Source organism: Pan troglodytes, chromosome 21 (assembly GCF_028858775.2).
Source record: "Pan troglodytes isolate AG18354 chromosome 21, NHGRI_mPanTro3-v2.0_pri, whole genome shotgun sequence".
NCBI lineage: Eukaryota > Metazoa > Chordata > Mammalia > Primates > Hominidae > Pan > Pan troglodytes.
In genome coordinates, this window is record NC_072419.2 from 64,970,455 (window position 1) to 64,988,907 (window position 18,453).

The following is an 18,453-nucleotide window of genomic DNA, read 5'->3' on the forward strand; positions in this document are numbered from 1 at the left end:
CTGGAAACGAGTGGGACTTGATTTGGGATTTTGGGGAAAATGACGGCCTTTTTTCCCTCCTCTTTTTGTAGGCAGAACAGTATCAAAAGAAGAATCGGAAGATGCTTGTGATTTTAATATTATTTGTCATCATCATTGTGCTCATTGTTGTCCTCGTTGGCGTGAAGTCTCGATAAGTGGCATTGGGTTTTCGTGTGTGCCGCGCGTGTGGATCTCCCGGGTGTGAGGGGCTTGGCCTGCGCCCCGCCAGCTGCCCGCAGAGGTGCAGCCTCGAGGAATCTGAGGGCGTCGGGGCAGCGAACCTTTCCATCCACGGACTCCTCCTTCCCTAGTCCTGCTCAAGCGGTCCGGGGAATGGGTTTTTGTTTTTCCTTCATTGTTGAGAATTTAAGGACCTTTGATACTGCTGCACAATAGAGACTGAGTTCTGGGATCAGTTATAATATATATTTTTTTTAGAAAGAGAAAATGAGCTGAGAGTTTACAGGCACTGCAGAAGCTGTTCAGTATTATATGTGTATATGCTATTTTTTTAGCAGCCATGTCTGAGCAGAATGTTAAAATAATTTTTGGAAAAATTTTCTTTAAACCATCTGGTTTTTAAGAAATTTGGTACCAAAAATTGATGAGTAGAGGCAAAAATGCCCCTTCATCTTTCTCTATATATTTTCCAGTTGAAAACAAACTAAGAAGTCCTTTAAGAATGTATAATCCGTTCCCCATTAACTTAATTTAGCTTTTCCATCACTGTTAATGATCAGAGTAACAAAGTGTGAAAAATAAGAAACCATCATTGATGTTAATTAACACATTTAGATGGGCCAGTTAAAACAGCTTCATAAGTTTTAAATTAATTGTAAATGGAATATTCCTCATTTAAAATTTTTGCACTGCATTTTCTACTGTAAACCAAAAGAGGTTACTAAGCAAAACCACCTAAATTTAAGTTGGTGATTTAAATGAATCTCACATTAAAAGAAAGCTTGACAGTGTTATGAAAGCCACCAGACTCAGCCAGTGTGTCCCCATGGGTATCCCCAGCCATCCTTGCTCAATCCATTACTTATATACTAACTACATAATGACCTGTTCAAACCAGACTCTATTTAATGAACTGTGAATTTACACAGAGGCCATTTTAAATGGGTCACCCCATTTAGGATTAGTGGATCTCAAATTATTAACCAAACATCACTCCATTTCAAAGTAAAATATTCCACCAGCGATTTGATTTATTGGCTCTTCCATTGCCACTGAGCAATGCCCAGGAAGCAGGCACATTGCCAAGGACTGGGGGCATCTTGACTAGGAAGCTCCTCATTTGTGTGAGCGTGGGTCAGACCGCCAAAGTAGGACTTCATCGTTTACCTACCTATTATCAATATGGTGCTTGAATATATTCCTATAACTGTAGAACAGTGTGGAAAGTGATGGTAACTTTGAAGTTGTTCATGTTTTATTGGCTTTGTTTTAATTGACACCAGTAGAGTTTTAATGGTCTTTGTGTAAATTTTAATGGCTTTTCCATTGTTTTTGCTTCTCTTAAAAAGTTTAAGAAGAATATGACCTCATTAAATGTGCTGTTTTATTTGGACCAGTCACATAAAATGTCTCTCTAGAATTGACTTTAAAGTTGTTTACAGAAATTTAAACTCAATTCCAGAGATTGAAGTTGTCCAAACAGCTCATGGGCTTAGTGTCCAAACCCCTGCCCAGCCTTCCCTTTCCAAGTTGGTGCCACCTCCAGGTAGCCATTGGTGGTTTTCCTATTACTGATGTGGCTGTGGAATGATAAGGTCCTAGAGGGGCCCTGGCATTTCAGGAAGCGGACCTGGTATTCCCTGACAAACATTGCTTAGGAAAGAGGGCCGGAGAATAAGCAGCCAGCACCTCATCAGTCAGCCGTGCAATGTGAGACTTCCATAGCTGTTGAGAGTCACTGCAGGTGTTCTTTCATCCCGTCTGATTTTAACCCATGGTTGAGACGTTCCAAGTTAGATCTGCTGCTCTTAGGTGTGGGGCTGTCCACATTAGGGAACTTGCCTCAAAAACAGTCCACAGTAGCAATACCGGATTTCTGTTCAAGCTTTTTAAAGTGCTGAGTCTTACAAACCCCTGAAGGAAAGTGACCCTTTAAGAGAGAATCATCTTTTATTTATATTTATTTTCACCAAATAGGGTGATGAGGGTTGGTTTTTGTTCCCTCAACCCATTTGGGTAAAATAACGGATCTGATTAGAAACTGTTTTAAGGAGGGGCTGGGCTCGGTGGCTCACGCCTGTAATCCCAGACTTTGAGAGGCCAAGGCGGTCACGAGGTCAGGAGTTCGAGACCAGCCTAGCCAACATGGTGAAACCCCCGTCTCTACAAAAAATACAAAAATTAGCCGGGTGGGACACGCCTGTAATCCCAGCTACTCAAGAGGCTGAGGCAGGAGAATAGCTTGAACCCGGGAGGCAGAGGTTGCAGTGAGCCGAGATCACGCCACTGCACTCCAGCCTGGGTGACACAGCGAGGCTCTGTCTCAAAAAAAAAAAAATTGTTTTAGCGCTGGGTTTCCCAAGGTGGGAGAGACAGACCCAGCCTGGAGCTGGCCCCGGGCCTGTATGCTGACTTCTTGGGGTCCTCAAACCACTGTATTTTTCTGTTGAGCCTGTACTTGAGGAGAGATCAGTAGCATTTGAGGAAGTAAGAGAAAAGAATCATGGTACCTCAGGGTTTCTTTCCCTTTACTCGCTGGCAGCCATTGTCTGTGGGCACCTCATGTTTTTCCACACTCTACTGGGCCGTGGAGGTAACGATCACCCAGGCCAGTCTCCTCTGCCTGGGATGCGCCCTCTGAGAGGAGGCCTAGCAGGGCAGGCTCCCTCTGGGCATCCCTGGATGCAGCCTCTGTACACATGCCTCCTTTAAAGTGTCCGGGTGCGGCTCAGGTTGAGTGGAGGTGGAAGGAGAAACAGACATGTTTACCACGCGTTTTCCAAAGCTCCTGATCTTTCCCAAGATTGTAACTGAAAACTGCTGTCTCTTGTTTTGTTCGTTTTGGGGGTGGTGGTGCTGGCTGGGCCATGCTTGTGAAGTGATGTGTGTCTCTGATTTAACGGATTCACTGTTTTCTCTGCTAATTGAGAGAGCGTTATTTACATTATTTATTTGTTTTGACACAAGTGCTTTCAGTGTTTTATCCTAGCTAATGGCTTCTTAAAGGTAATAAAACCCTTCCAACGTAATTGGTCAGATAAAACTTTTTTTCTTGTATGCTTAAATAAAGCAATTAGTGAAGCACTTCTATCCAAAATGACTTTTTTGTCCTTTTTTAAAACCAATTTACTGTTACTGGAAACTTTTTGTACAATAAAGCAATCACGCAGATTAAAGAACATCCTGCAATCCTAGTATTAATTTTAACAATGGGTTCATGTTTTCTTCCAGTGCATTTGTGTTAGGGGAGGGCTTGGCCAGTTTTGTGATCCTCTGGGCCCCTGACTCTGTTTTGTGCCTGAGGCCTTTGCCTCAGTGTCCGAAAGTAGATCTATCTAATGGATGCTTTCAAAGGGACAATCTATTTACTATCTGATATACAAAAAGAACAACTGCCTAAAAGGCAGATAAGTATTTTTCTTATGAAAATATATGCTTTATATACATACCAAGAAACATTTGGAAATCTCCAAATAAAACTGTGATGTGCCTTGTTGAGAAGCAATTCTTACACACAGGCTCTAGGAGACTTGACTTTCTAAATGATTTTGTTTCCTACTCTGTTACACCAAAAACTTCAGAGACAAGTGTCTGCCAGTTTAACTCAAAGCCAAGACTATGTTTCCCCTTGATTGTGCCTGTCCTGGGGTCCTCCAAGGAGGACCTTTGTCCTGAAACTTGACTTTGATGCATTTGTTTTGCTGGTGGGAGATGTGGACCTGAGTGATGGTAGAGGTATGTGGTTTCATCACCAGAACCTATGCAAACAAAAAATAGCAGCTGTCATGCCAGGTCTCTTTGGCGCCCTTGGCGTTTGGTCCTGAGGTGTTGCGGCGACTCAACAGCAGTACCCTTCAGAGCCTGTCGACAAACCACACAAAAGAAACAACCTCCTCCTCTTGCACTCTCACCGGTTTTTTGTTAAGAAATTACATTTCCCCAACTCGCATGTTGGCCACTGGCTCTGTCCAAGAATCAAATCCACTCTCGAGGGAGAGACGTTTGCCACAGGGTTCAAGAATATTCTGACCGGCAATGCTATCTAATAACATTGAAGAAATCCTCCATCCCGAAGGGGACCACATAAAGGTGGCAACACCTCTTTGGTGACCTCTTGGGTTATGTTCTCAGCTGAGTCTTTGGTGGCCCAGTCTTGAACCAGCACTACAAGAGTATGCAGACGCAGTCTGCAGAAGCATTGCTGTCAGTGGAGAGCTGCAGGATGCCACCAATGACTTGGAGGCATGACTTGCCAGGAGGCCTGGAAGTGGGGAGCCACTGGGGTGTCCCTTTGAATGCTCACTTTGACAGCAGGTAAACAGGCTGGATATGGATTTCCTCTGTGAAATTTAGCAACCATCCTATAAGAAGTCTGATCCTGATCCAACGTTTGAGCAATCTAGAATCCTTCCTGGTCCGTCTGCCATAGTTACGTAGCCACAACAAAATTTACCTAGCCTAGCACCATTTCTATCTAAATCTAATAGGATAGCATGTCATTCTACATGGGGCCTTAATTGTGATCATCAGCATCCCTTAACTCTAGTCAAGCCATGTGGGACCATGTGGAAAGATCTTTTCACAGAAGGGATGTCCCTAGTTGGGTGTAGAGAAGACAGCTCATCACAAAGACTTCCTGCTTCTCTGTGGTTCTAATTCATCGATTAGTTATGGTAAGTTTCCATTCCTTCTAAGATTTAGGTAGGCAGGCCTGGTTCATCCAACATGAACTACATTTCAGAACTTAGCACTGTGCATGCACATAAATGCATGCCTAGAATTGTATATCTTGGTGTATATTAGCTCTTAAAAACTAATTTTCTTGGCTGGGTGCAGTGGCTCATGCCTATAATCCCAGCACTTTGGGAGGCCAAGGCAGGTGGATCGCTTGAGGTCAGGAGTTTGAGACCAGCCTGGCCAACACAGTGAAACCCCGTCTCTACTAAAATATAAAAATTAGCTGGGTGTGGTGGCACACGCCTGTAAACCCAGCTACCAGGGAGGCTGAGGCAGGAGAATTGCTTGAACCCAGGAGGCAGAGGTTGCAGTAAGCCGAGATTGTGCCACTGCACTCTAGCCTGGGCAACAGAGCGAGACTCCGTCTAAAAAAAAAAAAAGCCGGGCGTGGTGGCTCACACCTGTAATCCCAGCACTTTGGGAGGCCGAGGCAGGCAGATCACGAGGTCAGGAGATCAAGCCATCCTGGCTAACGCGGTGAAACCCCATCTCTACTAAAAATACAAAAAATTAGCAGGGCGTTATGGCAGGCATCGGTAGTCCCAGCTGCTCGGGAGGCTGAGGCAGGAGAATGGCGTGAACCCTGGAGGCGGAGCTTGCAGTGAGCCAAGATTGCACCACTGCACTCCAGCCTGGGCGACAGAGCAAGACTCCGTCTCAAAAAAAAAAAAAAACACTAATTTTCTTGACCACCCAGATGCCACTTCTAACCTTGTTGCCTGATGATTTTCTTTAATTCTGTTTTGAAAACAACCTCCTCCCAAGTGATGGGTATTAGAAGGAACTAATGAGAACCCTGGGTGCAAGCAGAGACTTTTAGCACGTATGAAAGTGCTTCTGATTTAGGACTCGGAGTTACATGGTGGGTGTCAGCTGCGTGTGTCTTGTCCCCAACTCCATGCCACCCTCGGGCAGACGTCATGGTACCAGTCTATGGCCAGGCTTTCTTACTACACAAAGAGACATTCCATGGAGTCAAATGGCAGAGACTTGTGTACAATTATCTGGTCAATTGAGGCAAAAGAAAATAATCATTTGTCCAATTGTCCAAATTAGCTCTGTGGATTGTCCTGAATGCTCGGGGTAGCTGTGTGGTTCTCCACTTCAGTTCCGTAACCTGGCTAAGATGGACCATTTAAATGAGGCTCCATTCAACACAATGCACATTTAAATGAGGCTCAGTTGCAAGAGACCACTGGGCTTAGCGTTTTCAATTTGTCAACTATAATTCTATAATTGCTTTTAGCTAATCATCCAAATGATTACATGTTGTAATGGAGGCAGAAGACCCTCGTATGCATCATTTGGTCTCTTTTTCTCAGAGGAAGTGCTGAGGGATCAAATGTTTTGTGTGTCTCTGTGTGTGTGTGTGTGTGTGTCCGTGTTTTAACTTGGTGTTCTGACGCACAACACCATAATAGACCTCCATTTTCATCAACGGTGGGGGAATGAGAACAACGCCCCCCATCCCAACATCCCCCTTTTCCAGAGGGGGAAACTGCGACCCAAGTTTCCCTTTTGCCAAGGCCACAGGACTAGAACTAGAATCGTCAGTTTTCTGATTTCCAGATCAGGACTATTACTGCTTATGCCATTTTAATTTTTCATTTCTTTCCATAAAATTAAATGACCTTCTTCAAGAAAGATTTAATGGTCAAGATGCGATTTGGTAAAAAGCTTCCTCAAGGATTTTTTTCTTATTACAAAGATGAGACCGGCCGAGGCTGAGAGATTTGCAAGCAGTGGTATGTCATTATCCCCAGCTCAGTTTTTTGTGTAATTGGTGTGAAGAGATTGCTGCTGATGAATCAGCCTGCTGCTCAACAGAAACTAATGATTCTTTTGTGACGTGAGTCAGTGCACGTACGTGTACGTTTGTGGTTGTTTATGAAAGGTATGTGTGTACATAAAATGCTTATCAAGATGGATAATGTCATTTTAAAGTGGTAAATAATAAAAAATAGTCCTGAGCAAAACTGATTTTACAATTGCCTGAGAATGCAGCACTTCATTTTAACACTATGCAATGGCTAGAAATTGATTTTTTTTTTTAAATCCAATTAAGCCTCAAGGTTGGTTATCCATTTAAAAGGTCGGATGAGTTAAACAATGACAGTACCTTCAGTTCGTGCTAATAAATTTGCACGGAACTTCAGCACTTACATCGTGTGCCTCACAGAGGCATACATTTTGTATCTGCACAACACTGAACTACCAAAGTCCCAGCAGTGGTACAGATACACCAGCAGACCCTGGACCCCAACTGGGGGAGTCCCTGAGCTGACCGCTGGCCCTATCACCTCTTCCACTTAGATCCCCGAAGCACCCCCCACCCCAGAGTGCTGAGTCCTTCCGTCTACCTGGCCCCCTTTTCTGTGGCCCCAAGAGCATTGGGAGATGAAAAGTTGCCTCTCATTTAAAAGGGGGGAAAAAGATGTATTCACTACTTGGTTTTGTGTGCTGCTGAGTTTATAATGTAACAAATAAATCCTGTTTTAAAAATAGTACTTTATAGTGTGTATTTACTGTGTATTCATAGTGCATTAAGAAAAAGACTTCGGCCGGGCACGGTGGCTCATGCCTGTAATCCCAGCACTTTGGGAGGCCGAGGCAAGCGGATCACGAGGTCAGGAGATCAAGACCATCCTGGCTAACATGGTGAAACCCTGTCTCTACTAAAAATACAAAAAAATAGCCAGGCATGGTGGCGGGCGCCTGTAGTCCCAGCTACTAAGGAGGCTGAGGCAGGAGAATGGTGTGAACCAGGGAGGTGGAGATTGCAACACTGCACTCCAGCCTGGGCGACAGAGCCAGACTCTGTCTCCAAAAAAAAAAAAAGAAAAGAAAGAAAAAGACTTTGGCTGGGTGCAATGGCTCACACCTGTAATCCCAGCACTTTGGGAGGCTGAGATGGGCAGATCACCTGAGGTCAGGAGTTCGAGACCAGCCTTCCCAACATGGTGAAACCCAGTCCCTACTAAAAATACACGCCCGGCTAATTTTTGTATTTTTAGTAGAGATGGAGTTTCACCATGTTGGTCAGGCTAATTTTGAACTCCTGACCTCAGGTGATCCACCAGCCTCGGCCTCCCAAAGTGCTGGGATTACAGGCGTGAGCCACCACGCCAGGTCAATTCTTTTTACTTTTTAAAAGATCTACATTCAGATACTACAGATAGATGTATAATAAACACAAGAGTGTTTCTGGAAAAAAAGGTGACTCAGGTTTTTGAAGATTGAATCATTTTCAATGCTCTAGAGAAACATACTATTTAAAAGGATCCTATAAGTGAAGGTTTTCCTAACAAAAGATTCCTTGATCAAAATAAACATTTAGCCCCTAATTTTGCTTTTCTGTAAGTCTCCATTTTCTTGTACTGAGTTTGCTTAAAGGAATGTGGAACCACATTTGGTCTGTTAATTATTTCTCTTTTCCTTCTCGCAGCCTCCCTATCCAAAGGCTCCAGGTCTTCAACATGTCCTTGAAAACTTTTGCAACTACAAAAATAATTTTGCTGGTGTTCAGAAGTAAATAGTTTAGTTCCTGAGACATGAAGGTTATTGCTGTATTACACTGTGCCCTTCCTGGGAGGATAATTTAGGCTGCTAGAATGGCAAGGGACCTCGGAGAGCAACTAGTTCAGCCTGCTCTTTTTTTTTTTTTTTCTTTCTTTCTTTTTGAGATGGAGTCTTGCTCTGTCGTCCAGGCTGGAGTGCAATGGCATGATCTCGGCTCACTGCAACCTCCGCCCCCAGGTTCAAGCGATTCTCCTGCCCCAACCTCCCAAGTAGCTGGGACTACAGGCATGTGCCACCATGCCTGGCTTTTTGTATTTGTAGTAGAGACAGGGTTTCTCTGTGTTGGTCAGGCTGGTTTTGAACTTCCGACCTCAGGTGATCTGCCCGCTTCAGCCTCCCAAAGTGCTGGGATTACAGGCGTGAGCCACCATGCCTGGCCCCAGCCCCCTCATTTTATCGAGAGGTCCTAAAAACTGATGCTAGAAGAGACGTTTTTTGTTGTTAATAAATGATTCTGCTGGTACATTTTTATTAACACATTCTCTCATCCCACTGATCCCAGAAAGTATAGACACAGTACATGCAGATGAGGCTACCAAATGTGCTTTTCAAGCAAAGTGCAAAAGATGGCATGTAGTATGCTACCTTTTGTTTAAGATCCATGAATAATCTTATTTTTTTCAAATAGAATCATGAAAGATAAAAGCTAATACAAATGGTTACCTATGGGGGTAAAAAAGGTTACCTGTGGGGGTAAAAAATGCTACCTATGAAGGATGACTGAGAAAAGGGGGGAAGGGCAGGATGGGGAGATCTTTGAACATTTCCTTTTTATAGGTGTGACTTGAATGATACAAAATGTTATACGTCGTCAAAAAAGAAAATGTAGAAAAAAGGAAAATGGCAAACCTTTCTGTGAAGCACAGATTTATGAACCTAAATGTACATCAAATCAGTAAGCTGCACAAAAATCAAGTATATGTGGAATATATCCCTGGAATATACTCTTAGGAACAAAAAGTTAAAACGTCTTGAACTCTGTGTTGTGGGTTTGTTGTCGGGAGCGGAGGCTATTGGTGAGTGTTGTGGGAAACAGAGTGAGAAACCCTAGGAGGGGCTGGGAACCAGGGTCCTCACTGTGGCAGAGGGAGATGCGATTATGGAAGATGGGCAGGTGAGGAAAAGCCCTGTCACGTGGATTTGAATGGGAGGAATCAGTATCAACTCATGATGTTAAAGAAAACCTGATCTTAACAGATCCAAGAGGACCAGGAGCAATGATGCCCAAGTGGCAGGGAGCATGCCCAGCACAAGAGCTTGGTCTCTAACTCTGAAGCTGTTGGCTCTAACCAACCATTCCCCTCACTGAATGGAGCTAGGGTTTCTCGGAGAAATGGCTGACTCTGGATTTGGGTCAAGGAAGGAACAAAGTGAGCCTGTGATCATCTTACTGTTCCAGAAAGGACAAAGTCCTTGAAAATGGATAAGAACACATCAAAAAGGAGCCCGCCTGATGCAGCTCTCATTGGCCTAAGTGGGGACACTTGGGAGCAGTGATGTTTGATGAGATGCACACACGTATGGGCTGTGGCAGGGCTGGCTTCAAGGATGTGCAGCCACCATAGCCACATGGGCCCTGTGCCTAGTTTAGTGCTCAGCTGTTGCCATCTTGAAATTGCTTTTTGAAAGAGAGGCGCTGCATTTTCGTTTTGCACTGGACTCCACAAATCATGCTGCCAGCCCTGGGGAGGGGGAGGTCTTTGCTGAAGAACACCAGGTAGTAAGTGTAGAAGGGAGGATAGAGCTGGAAAGTCACTCAACCAATACTTGATTCAGGCAGAAATCATCACTGGATACCAAAGACATTCAGGAATAGATGGTTGGGACCCAGACGGTTCTTGGTCTCAAAGTGTCACTCCATGGATTATAAAGAGAAAATTATTTCAATTCAATTAATTATAAAAGGGGGAAATGCACTTTTACCATGAAGAGATCTGGCAGACCCCACTTGCCCAATGATGGGGGACACTTAGTTTATGTGCCTTCTGATGAGGTTCGATGGGAACCATAACCCGTATTTTTGCCAAAAACGTTCAAACCAAATCTAATAAAACAGACGAATCCAGATGGTGAGAGCTTCTGTAGGATATACCAGTGCATGAAAGACAAAGGTAAGGACTGTTCTGGATTAAAGGAGGCCAGAGAGGCTTCACAACCAAACGCAATGCCTTATTTGGATTCTGGATTTAAAAAGAAAAAGCCATGAAGGACAAGGGGACAATTAAAGTTTCATTGCAGACTGTATACTGGATAATAGTATTGTTTCAATGTTAAATTTCATGGGTATGATCAGCATATGATCATGATTATGTTGGCTGGTGTCCTTGTTCTTTTTTTTTTTTTATATACTTTAAGTTTTAGGGTACATGTGCACATTGTGCAGGTTAGTTACATATGTATACATGTGCCATGCTGGTGCGCTGCACCCACTAACTCGTCATCTAGCATTAGGTATATCTCCCAATGCTATCCCTCCCCCCTCCCCCCACCCCACAACAGTCCCCAGAGTGTGATGTTCCCCTTCCTGTGTCCATGTGATCTCATTGTTCAATTCCCACCTATGAGTGAGAATATGTGGTGTTTGGTTTTTTGTTCTTGTGATAGTTTACTGAGAATGATGATTTCCAATTTCATCCATGTCCCTACAAAGGACATGAATTCATCATTTTTTATGGCTGCATAGTATTCCATGGTGTATATGTGCCACATTTTCTTAATCCAGTCTATTGTTGGACATTTGGGTTGGTTCCAAGTCTTTGCTATTGTGAATAATGGCGCAATAAACATACGTGTGCATGTGTCTTTATAGCAGCATGATTTATAGTCCTTTGGGTATATACCCAGTAATGGGATGGCTGGGTCAAATGGTATTTCCAGTTCCAGATCCCTGAGGAATCGCCACACTGACTTCCACAATGGTTGAACTAGTTTACAGTCCCACCAACAGTGTAAAAGTGTTCCTATTTCTCCACATCCTCTCCAGCACCTGTTGTTTCCTGACTTTTTAATGATTGCCATTCTAACTGGTGTGAGACGGTATCTCACTGTGGTTTTGATTTGCATTTCTCTGATGGCCAGTGATGATGAGCATTTTTTCATGTGTTTTTTGGCTGCATAAATGTCTTCTTTTGAGAAGTGTCTGTTCATGTCCTTCGCCCACTTTTTGATGGGGTTGTTTGTTTTTTTCTTGTAAATTTGTTTGAGTTCATTGTAGATTCTGGATATTAGCCCTTTGTCGGATGAGTAGGTTGCGAAAATTTTCTCCCATTTTGTAGGTTGCCTGTTCACTCTGATGGTAGTTTAATTCTTTTTTTTTTTTTTTTTTTTTTCTGAGATGGAGTTTCACTCCTGTTGCCCAGGCTGGAGTGCAATGGTGCAATCTCGGCTCACTGCAACCTGCGCCTCCCAGGTTCAAGCGATTCTCCTGTCTCCGCCTCCCGAGTAGCTGGGATTACAGGCGCATGCCACCACGCCTGGCTGATTTTTGTGTTTTTAGTAGAGACGGGTTTTTGCCATGTTGGCCAGGCTGGTCTTGAACTCCTGACCTCAGGAGATCTGCCCGTCTTGGCCTCCCAAAGTGCTGGGATTACAGGCGTGAGCCACCACGCCCGGCTGGTGTCCTTGTTCTTAAGAGATACACAATGAGGTAGGGGTGTATACAACTTACTTTAAATGGTACAGGGAAAAATATGTGTACATACATACATATACATATACACATATACATATACATATATACATACACACACACACATACACATATACGGATGTTTGTGTATATAGAGGCATACCTCACTTTACTGTGGCGGTCTGGAACTGAACCCAGAATATCTCCGAGGTGTGCCTGTATGTGTGTATATATGTGTGTGTGTGTCTATGTGTGTGTGTGTGTGTCTATGTGTGTGTGTGTATGTGTGTGTCTGTGTGTGTATACATGTGTGTATGTGTGTATATATGTGTATGTGTGTGTGTATGTGTGTGTGTGGTGTGTGTGTGGTGTGTGTGTATGTGTGTGTGGTGTGTGTGCATGTATGTGTGCATGTGTGTGTGTGGTGTGTCTGTGTGGTGTGTGTGGTGTGTGTGTGTATCTGTATATATATGTATGAATCTAGGTGAAGGGTATACAAGTGTTCATTATACTAGTTTTTCATCTTTTCCAAAAGTTAATGAACTTTTCAAAAAAGTTTCTAGAGAAATGTGTTTTCATGGCAACGAGTTCTCTTTCCTCCCTTCAGGGAACATTTAGTGCAAATCTAGGTGGCATGTCTGGTGCCAGTTGCAAAAGGCAACGGAGGCCCTCCCTCAGGTTGCAGCAAGGGACAGCACAAACATCCACAACGCAGGGCAGCATTCAAGGCGGTCGTGCGGCTGTCACAGTTTTCACTGGTTGTGGGCTCACTTCTCAGCCAGCTGCTCCAGGACCATGTGGTGGAGGGAGGTCCTTGGAGCTGAGCCTGCCTCTGCTTCCTCTGGGCTCACGAGCAGGTCATTCTGAAGCAGGAAGGAGCCCTTCCTTGCTTCCACTTCAGGCCTGCCTGAGGCACTTCCACTGGTCTCCAGTTACTTGCAAGGTCAAGTACAACCTGCAAGGTCAGTATATATTTTATGCGCACTTTATATCTGGCCACAGGAGCTTTTCTTTTTCTTTCTTTTTTTTTTTTTGTAGAGACAGAGTCTCTGTCGTGCAGATTGGAGTGCAGTGGCGCGATCTCGGCTCACTGCAACTTCCGCTTCCCAGGTTCAAGTGATTCTCATGCCTCAGCCTCCCGAGTAGCGGGGATTACAGGCATGCACCACCATGCCCAGCTTATTTTTGTAGTTTTAGTAGAGATGGGTTTTCACCATGTTGGCCAGGCTGGTCTCAAACTCCTGGCCTCAAGTGATCCACCCTCCTCAGCCTCCCAAAGTGTTGGGATTACAGGCCTGAGCCACGGGGCCTGGTTCCACATGAGCTTTTGACAGTGCCAGAATGAACCATGTCCTTTACTACTTCAGGCCTTTGCATGAACAATTCCTTGGTCAGGGATCAGACAGCCTGACACACTTTAACCGATCCCTCCAGGCCCAACTCAAAAGTCTCATCGTAGTCCAAGGGGCCTTCCCTAACTCAATCTTCTCCCAGTGACTGGATCTCTGGATTTTACTGTTCTACTTGCTTCCCCTTCCTCCTCCTGGCCACACACACATATGCGTGCACACACACACACACGCTATTGCGTCCCCAAAGCCTCACGGGTCCTGTAGCTTTTCAGAACTGATGTTCAACAAATGTATGTCAAATGAATGAATGAATGAAAACGCTAGAAAATACGAAGCAGATGCACCGAGGAAATGTTTCTTTGAAGTATCGGATATAATGGAATCTGAGAGCCTCGTGGCAATCAGCTGAGTCTAAGCAGGCATTAGGTTTTACAGGGGTGAAGTCTGACATGAAATTAACATATAAATGTACATTTCAAACACCTAGAGCCATCTTACAAGATAGGATTTCAGAAATGTGTCCTAGAATGTGAACTGTACCAAAAAACATCCTAGTAAGTTCTAGGAGCTTTATTCTGATTTGTCCCAGAAGTTTTTAATCTTTTCTTCAACTTTGGAGCAAAGTCTGAACATCCAATTGAATGTGGAATAGGTTTCAAGTCATCAAAAACATAAGTTGATTTTTGGGTTGCATTAAAGATCTGGTAATTTGTTTTAAACTTTCATTTTTTAAGGAAAATTAAATAGAGTTGAATTTTTCATTGACAGTGAAATATATACTAAGCCATGGATTAATACCTTCATAAAAATTTATCTAAACAAAGTGCTGCCTGTCTTATTTATGTTAAAGTCTGTAAAGTCAGCAGTGAAAAAGGGAAAGTACTTTCCTGGAATGTATTTGTATCTGTCACAAGCTGAATCTTGAGGAAATTGGCAGGCATTTGAAGTGGAATAATTCCTTAGCGTTCTGTTTAGTTTGGATTTCTTCAATTCGGGGGTGGCTTAAAACCAGAATCACCAATATTTGCTTTTAACAAGCATCTAACGTTTTCTCTTGCTTTGTGTACACTAAGTGCTCAACAAATGTTGGTTGAATTGAATCATTTTGTTCATCCTTTCTGGGGACTGTCAGGGTTATTCAGTCTATTCTTAAATATGAAAGAATTCTAAAAGAAAAACATCTCCAAAATGACCTCTCCACCAACAGTTTATCTCATTTCCAACTCCTTGTACACAAACCTGCTAGATCTGGCTTTCTGAAATGCTTCTTGGATCCCTCTTCAGTTTGCAAAATTCTATAGAGTGAGCCAGGCTCCCCAGTCGATCTCCTCACCCACTCCTATTTTCCAGGAACCTTCTGTTCTAACCACACAGGTTTCAGAGCCTGCTGGACATATTCTGCGTCTGTGTTTCCTCCCAGGACTTCTCCCACGTGGAAGGCCTTCTTTCTCAATCTCTTCGCCTGTGGAAGTCCTATTACATCTGTCGGGGCATGGCCTTAGTCTCTCACCCTCTAGGAAGATCCTCCAGCTGTCTCAGTCCTCTGGAGTGTCGTGTGCCTGTCTGCAACGTATTTGCAAACAGAAAAAAGAGTGAGAGATCTTCATACACACTGTTAGTACCCTTTACCAATGTGTGAAAACATTCAGCTGCTGTAAAATCTTTTGAAGAAAATAAGATCCAATTAGCGTTGACTTTTATGTCGGGAAAGCTGAGGGTTTCAAAGGAATGCCTTTCAGTCATTCAACAGCTTTTTTTTTTTTTTTTTTTTTTTTTTTTTTTTGAGTGCCTGCTCTGTGCCAGGCACTGGAGGGAAAAAAAAAAAAAAAGACAAAAAGACCTGCCTTCAGGATGCTGAAGCTCTAGTCTATGTGGTGTTTCCGAGGGGCCAGGGACCATGGCTCAGAGCTGAGCAGAGAGACCTGGAGCCTGTGGACAGGGAAGGTGAAAGCCTGGCTTGTGGCTGGGCTACAAGTTAGGGAGCTAGGGGGCCAGCTGGGAGGTCAGTGGTGGAAAACCTCCCACACCACGCCAGGGAGTTGACAGTGCTTTTTTTTCTTTTTTTCTTTTCTGTTTTTTTTTTTTTTTTTATTTTTAGGCTGGTTATGAAGAAGAAACTCAAAATAACAGGAGTGGCTTATGGAACTACATGGAGGTAACAGAGGAGGGTACCAACCAAAGGCCCTTGAGCAATCAGGATGTTGGGTAACAGATTTTTGCTTTTAAATGACTCCTGGGTGGAGCTTCCCCAATGCATGGTCATTCCCTGACCCTCCACCATCCTCCACCATCCACTCACGGCTCACCCCTGGCTCCTCCACCACCCGGCTCCTGCCCCACACCCCCGATGGCCTTTCCTCCCCTGTAAGGCGACTGAGGTGACTCAGGTCACCCTGCTCCTTCCTCGTCTCATCTCCTCCCTCCTTTCCTGCTTAGACTGTGCCAGATGACCCTTCTTGCAAAGGGGTGGGCGGGAAGGCCCCCCATGCAGCCAGGCAGTGCCTGGATTTGTAACTGGCCATCCCAGCAGCAGTGCCCTGGATGGAAAGCCACGTCCCTGTCACCCTCTCACATCCAGGGCAGTGCCTGGCAGAGCGGGGTCTGATAAACGCCAGGGAACCTCCGATTGAGGAGGAAGTGACCGTCCACGCTGTACCCACCATGCCAGGCAGTGGGACAAAAGGACCTGACTCAGGTCCAAGAGTCACTGGGCCCCTCCGGCCTAACTGATGGGTGGCCAGGGTGCGGGGTCCCTGGGGATCAAAAGCAGCTGCTAAGGGACCTCGGGGGACCTGCTTGGGGCCAGCCTGAGGCCTGACCGGGCGGAACTGCGTCGGGTGGGCTTGGGCCTACGTCGGCCCAGGCCCCACTGGAGGCCAGGCCCGTCCTGGAGGCGCTGCCTGGCGGGCCACGTCGCCCCGCGTGTTGGGCAGGGCCGCCCGGGCCGCTAGGCCCAGGGGCGGCGCCGCTGGAGGCCGGGCGCGCGGGCCCTACTCGGCAGGGCCTGCTCGGGGCCGGCTTCGGGCCTGCCCGGCCGGGCCTGCCCGCACCCTTCCGCCCGGCCTGGCCGGCGCCCCCTCGCGCCCCGGGCGGGCCCTGCACGTCTCGCGAGCAGCCCGGAGCGGCGGGGGAGGCGGGGCCCGCGGGCTGCCGGGCAGGGCCGGGGCGGTGCCGAGGCCGGGCCGGAGCGGGGCGAAGGGGGCCGAGCGGCGGGCCGGGCCGGGCCGGGCAGGGCAGGGCCGGGGCGCGGGCCGGCAGGAAGATGGCGAACGTGGGGCTGCAGTTCCAGGCGAGCGCGGGGGACTCGGACCCACAGAGCCGGCCCCTGCTGCTGCTCGGGCAGCTGCACCACCTGCACCGCGTGCCCTGGAGCCACGTCCGCGGGAAGCTGCAGCCCCGGGTCACCGAGGAGGTGAGCGGGCCGCCGGCCGCCATGCGACCCGCGCCGCGGAAGCCCAGGCCCGGTCGGCCCGCGGAGGCCCCGCCTCGCCCGCCGCACCCCCGCCGCCGCCGGGCCGGGCCCAACGAGGCCGGGCCGCCTCCCTGAAGGGCTCAGCCGCCAGGCCAGTCCTCGCCCGCGGAGGCCCAGCCCCAGGCCCCGTCGCCGGTGCGGCGCGGTGGTCCTCCTGTCAGCCCAGCCCTGCGCCCCGCGAGGCCGCGACACCTGCGGACGGCGGGGGGGAGACGTGGCCGCTCCCAGGGCCGCGCGTCGGCCCTGCCTGGCGACAGGCCCTGGCTTCCAGAAGTTCCCATGGCAGTGTCCCCAGCTGCCTTTCCTTGGGGACACCTGGCCCCTGCCCCCTCTCTGGTGGAAGCCGCCTAAGCCCTATCCGAGTGTTGGAAGCAAAGCAGCCCCCAGCCTGGCCCTTCCAGTCTTGGTGGCTTCATCCCACCAGGGGGATGCGAGCCAGCCTAGAGACAGTTAGCTCTGCAGAGAGGCGACACATCTCCCTAAGGATGGGAAAACGGTGTCCGGGAGCTGCGCAGTGCCCTTCCAGGACTGCAGGAGTGGTTGTGGCCGTGGCTGCAGGGCAGGGCCTCCTGGCACGTGGCCGCTGTTTGAAGCCTCTGTCTCTTGTCTCTCCCTTCTGATCTAGCTCTGGCAGGCTGCCCTGAGCACGCTCAACCCCAACCCCACGGACAGCTGTCCCCTCTACCTGAACTACGCCACCGTGGCTGCCCTGCCCTGCAGGGTGAGCCGGCACAACAGCCCCTCGGCCGCCCACTTCATCACGCGGCTGGTGCGGACCTGCCTGCCGCCCGGAGCCCATCGCTGCATTGTGGTGAGTGCTTCGAGAGGAGGCAGCCACGGTGCTCCTAGTCGGGCAGCGGTGAGCTCGGGCCTGGGGAGCTCACAGCCCCTGCTCAGACTGCAGCGCACGCCCAGAGGGCTGTGGACATTATCATCCCTGCTCTGTAGACAGGGAAACAGGTCCAGAGAGACGCGGGGATTTGCCCCAGATCAGTTTTGGTGGCAAATCAGAGACTCAAACCTAGATTTCCTGAGGCCCACTTAGTGTCTGTCCCTCTGTCCCTCATTTTCATGGCTGGTCAGGCTGTTGACATCTGGTGGCCAATGTGTTATTTCTCTTGGAGCATGACCAATGGTGGTCCCATGGTTCCAGGGATGACCTGAGGGATGGGGTGGCGGCTGCTGTGGGACATCTCTGTCTGGATGTCATCTGCCAGGGAGCTGATGTTCCGGAGGCGTTCAAAGAGCAGCTCCCTGCACTCCCTGGTGGCGGCCCTTGCACCCCTCACGCCGTCTCCCTATGTGCCACAGATGGTCTGCGAGCAGCCGGAGGTCTTTGCTTCCGCCTGTGCCCTGGCCCGGGCCTTCCCGCTGTTCACCCACCGCTCAGGTGCCTCTCGGCGCTTGGAGAAGAAGACGGTCACCGTGGAGTTTTTCCTGGTGGGACAAGACAACGGGCCGGTGGAGGTGTCCACATTGCAGGT

At 47.4% G+C, this 18,453-nt stretch overlaps 1 protein-coding gene across 14 annotated transcripts in view; it reads left to right on the plus strand.

Annotated features, from left to right (window-relative positions):
* NPEPL1 (aminopeptidase like 1) overlaps window positions 1-18,453 on the plus strand; it is a 65,999-nt gene that overhangs the window by 25,015 nt on the left and 22,531 nt on the right. For 6 of the 14 annotated variants that reach the window (XM_063802671.1, XM_063802669.1, XM_063802670.1 and 3 more), the window contains 3 exons: window positions 15,596-15,652; window positions 17,595-17,780; window positions 18,281-18,451. In XM_063802671.1, the coding sequence (XP_063658741.1) occupies window positions 15,596-15,652; window positions 17,595-17,780; window positions 18,281-18,451 (414 nt within the window). Of the gene's footprint in view, window positions 1-71; window positions 3,381-14,980; window positions 15,112-15,595; window positions 15,703-16,653; window positions 16,910-17,594; window positions 17,781-18,280; window positions 18,452-18,453 lie in introns of those variants that run through there. The other 8 variants (XM_009437476.5, XM_009437474.5, XM_063802673.1 and 5 more) reach the window with 3 other exon arrangements.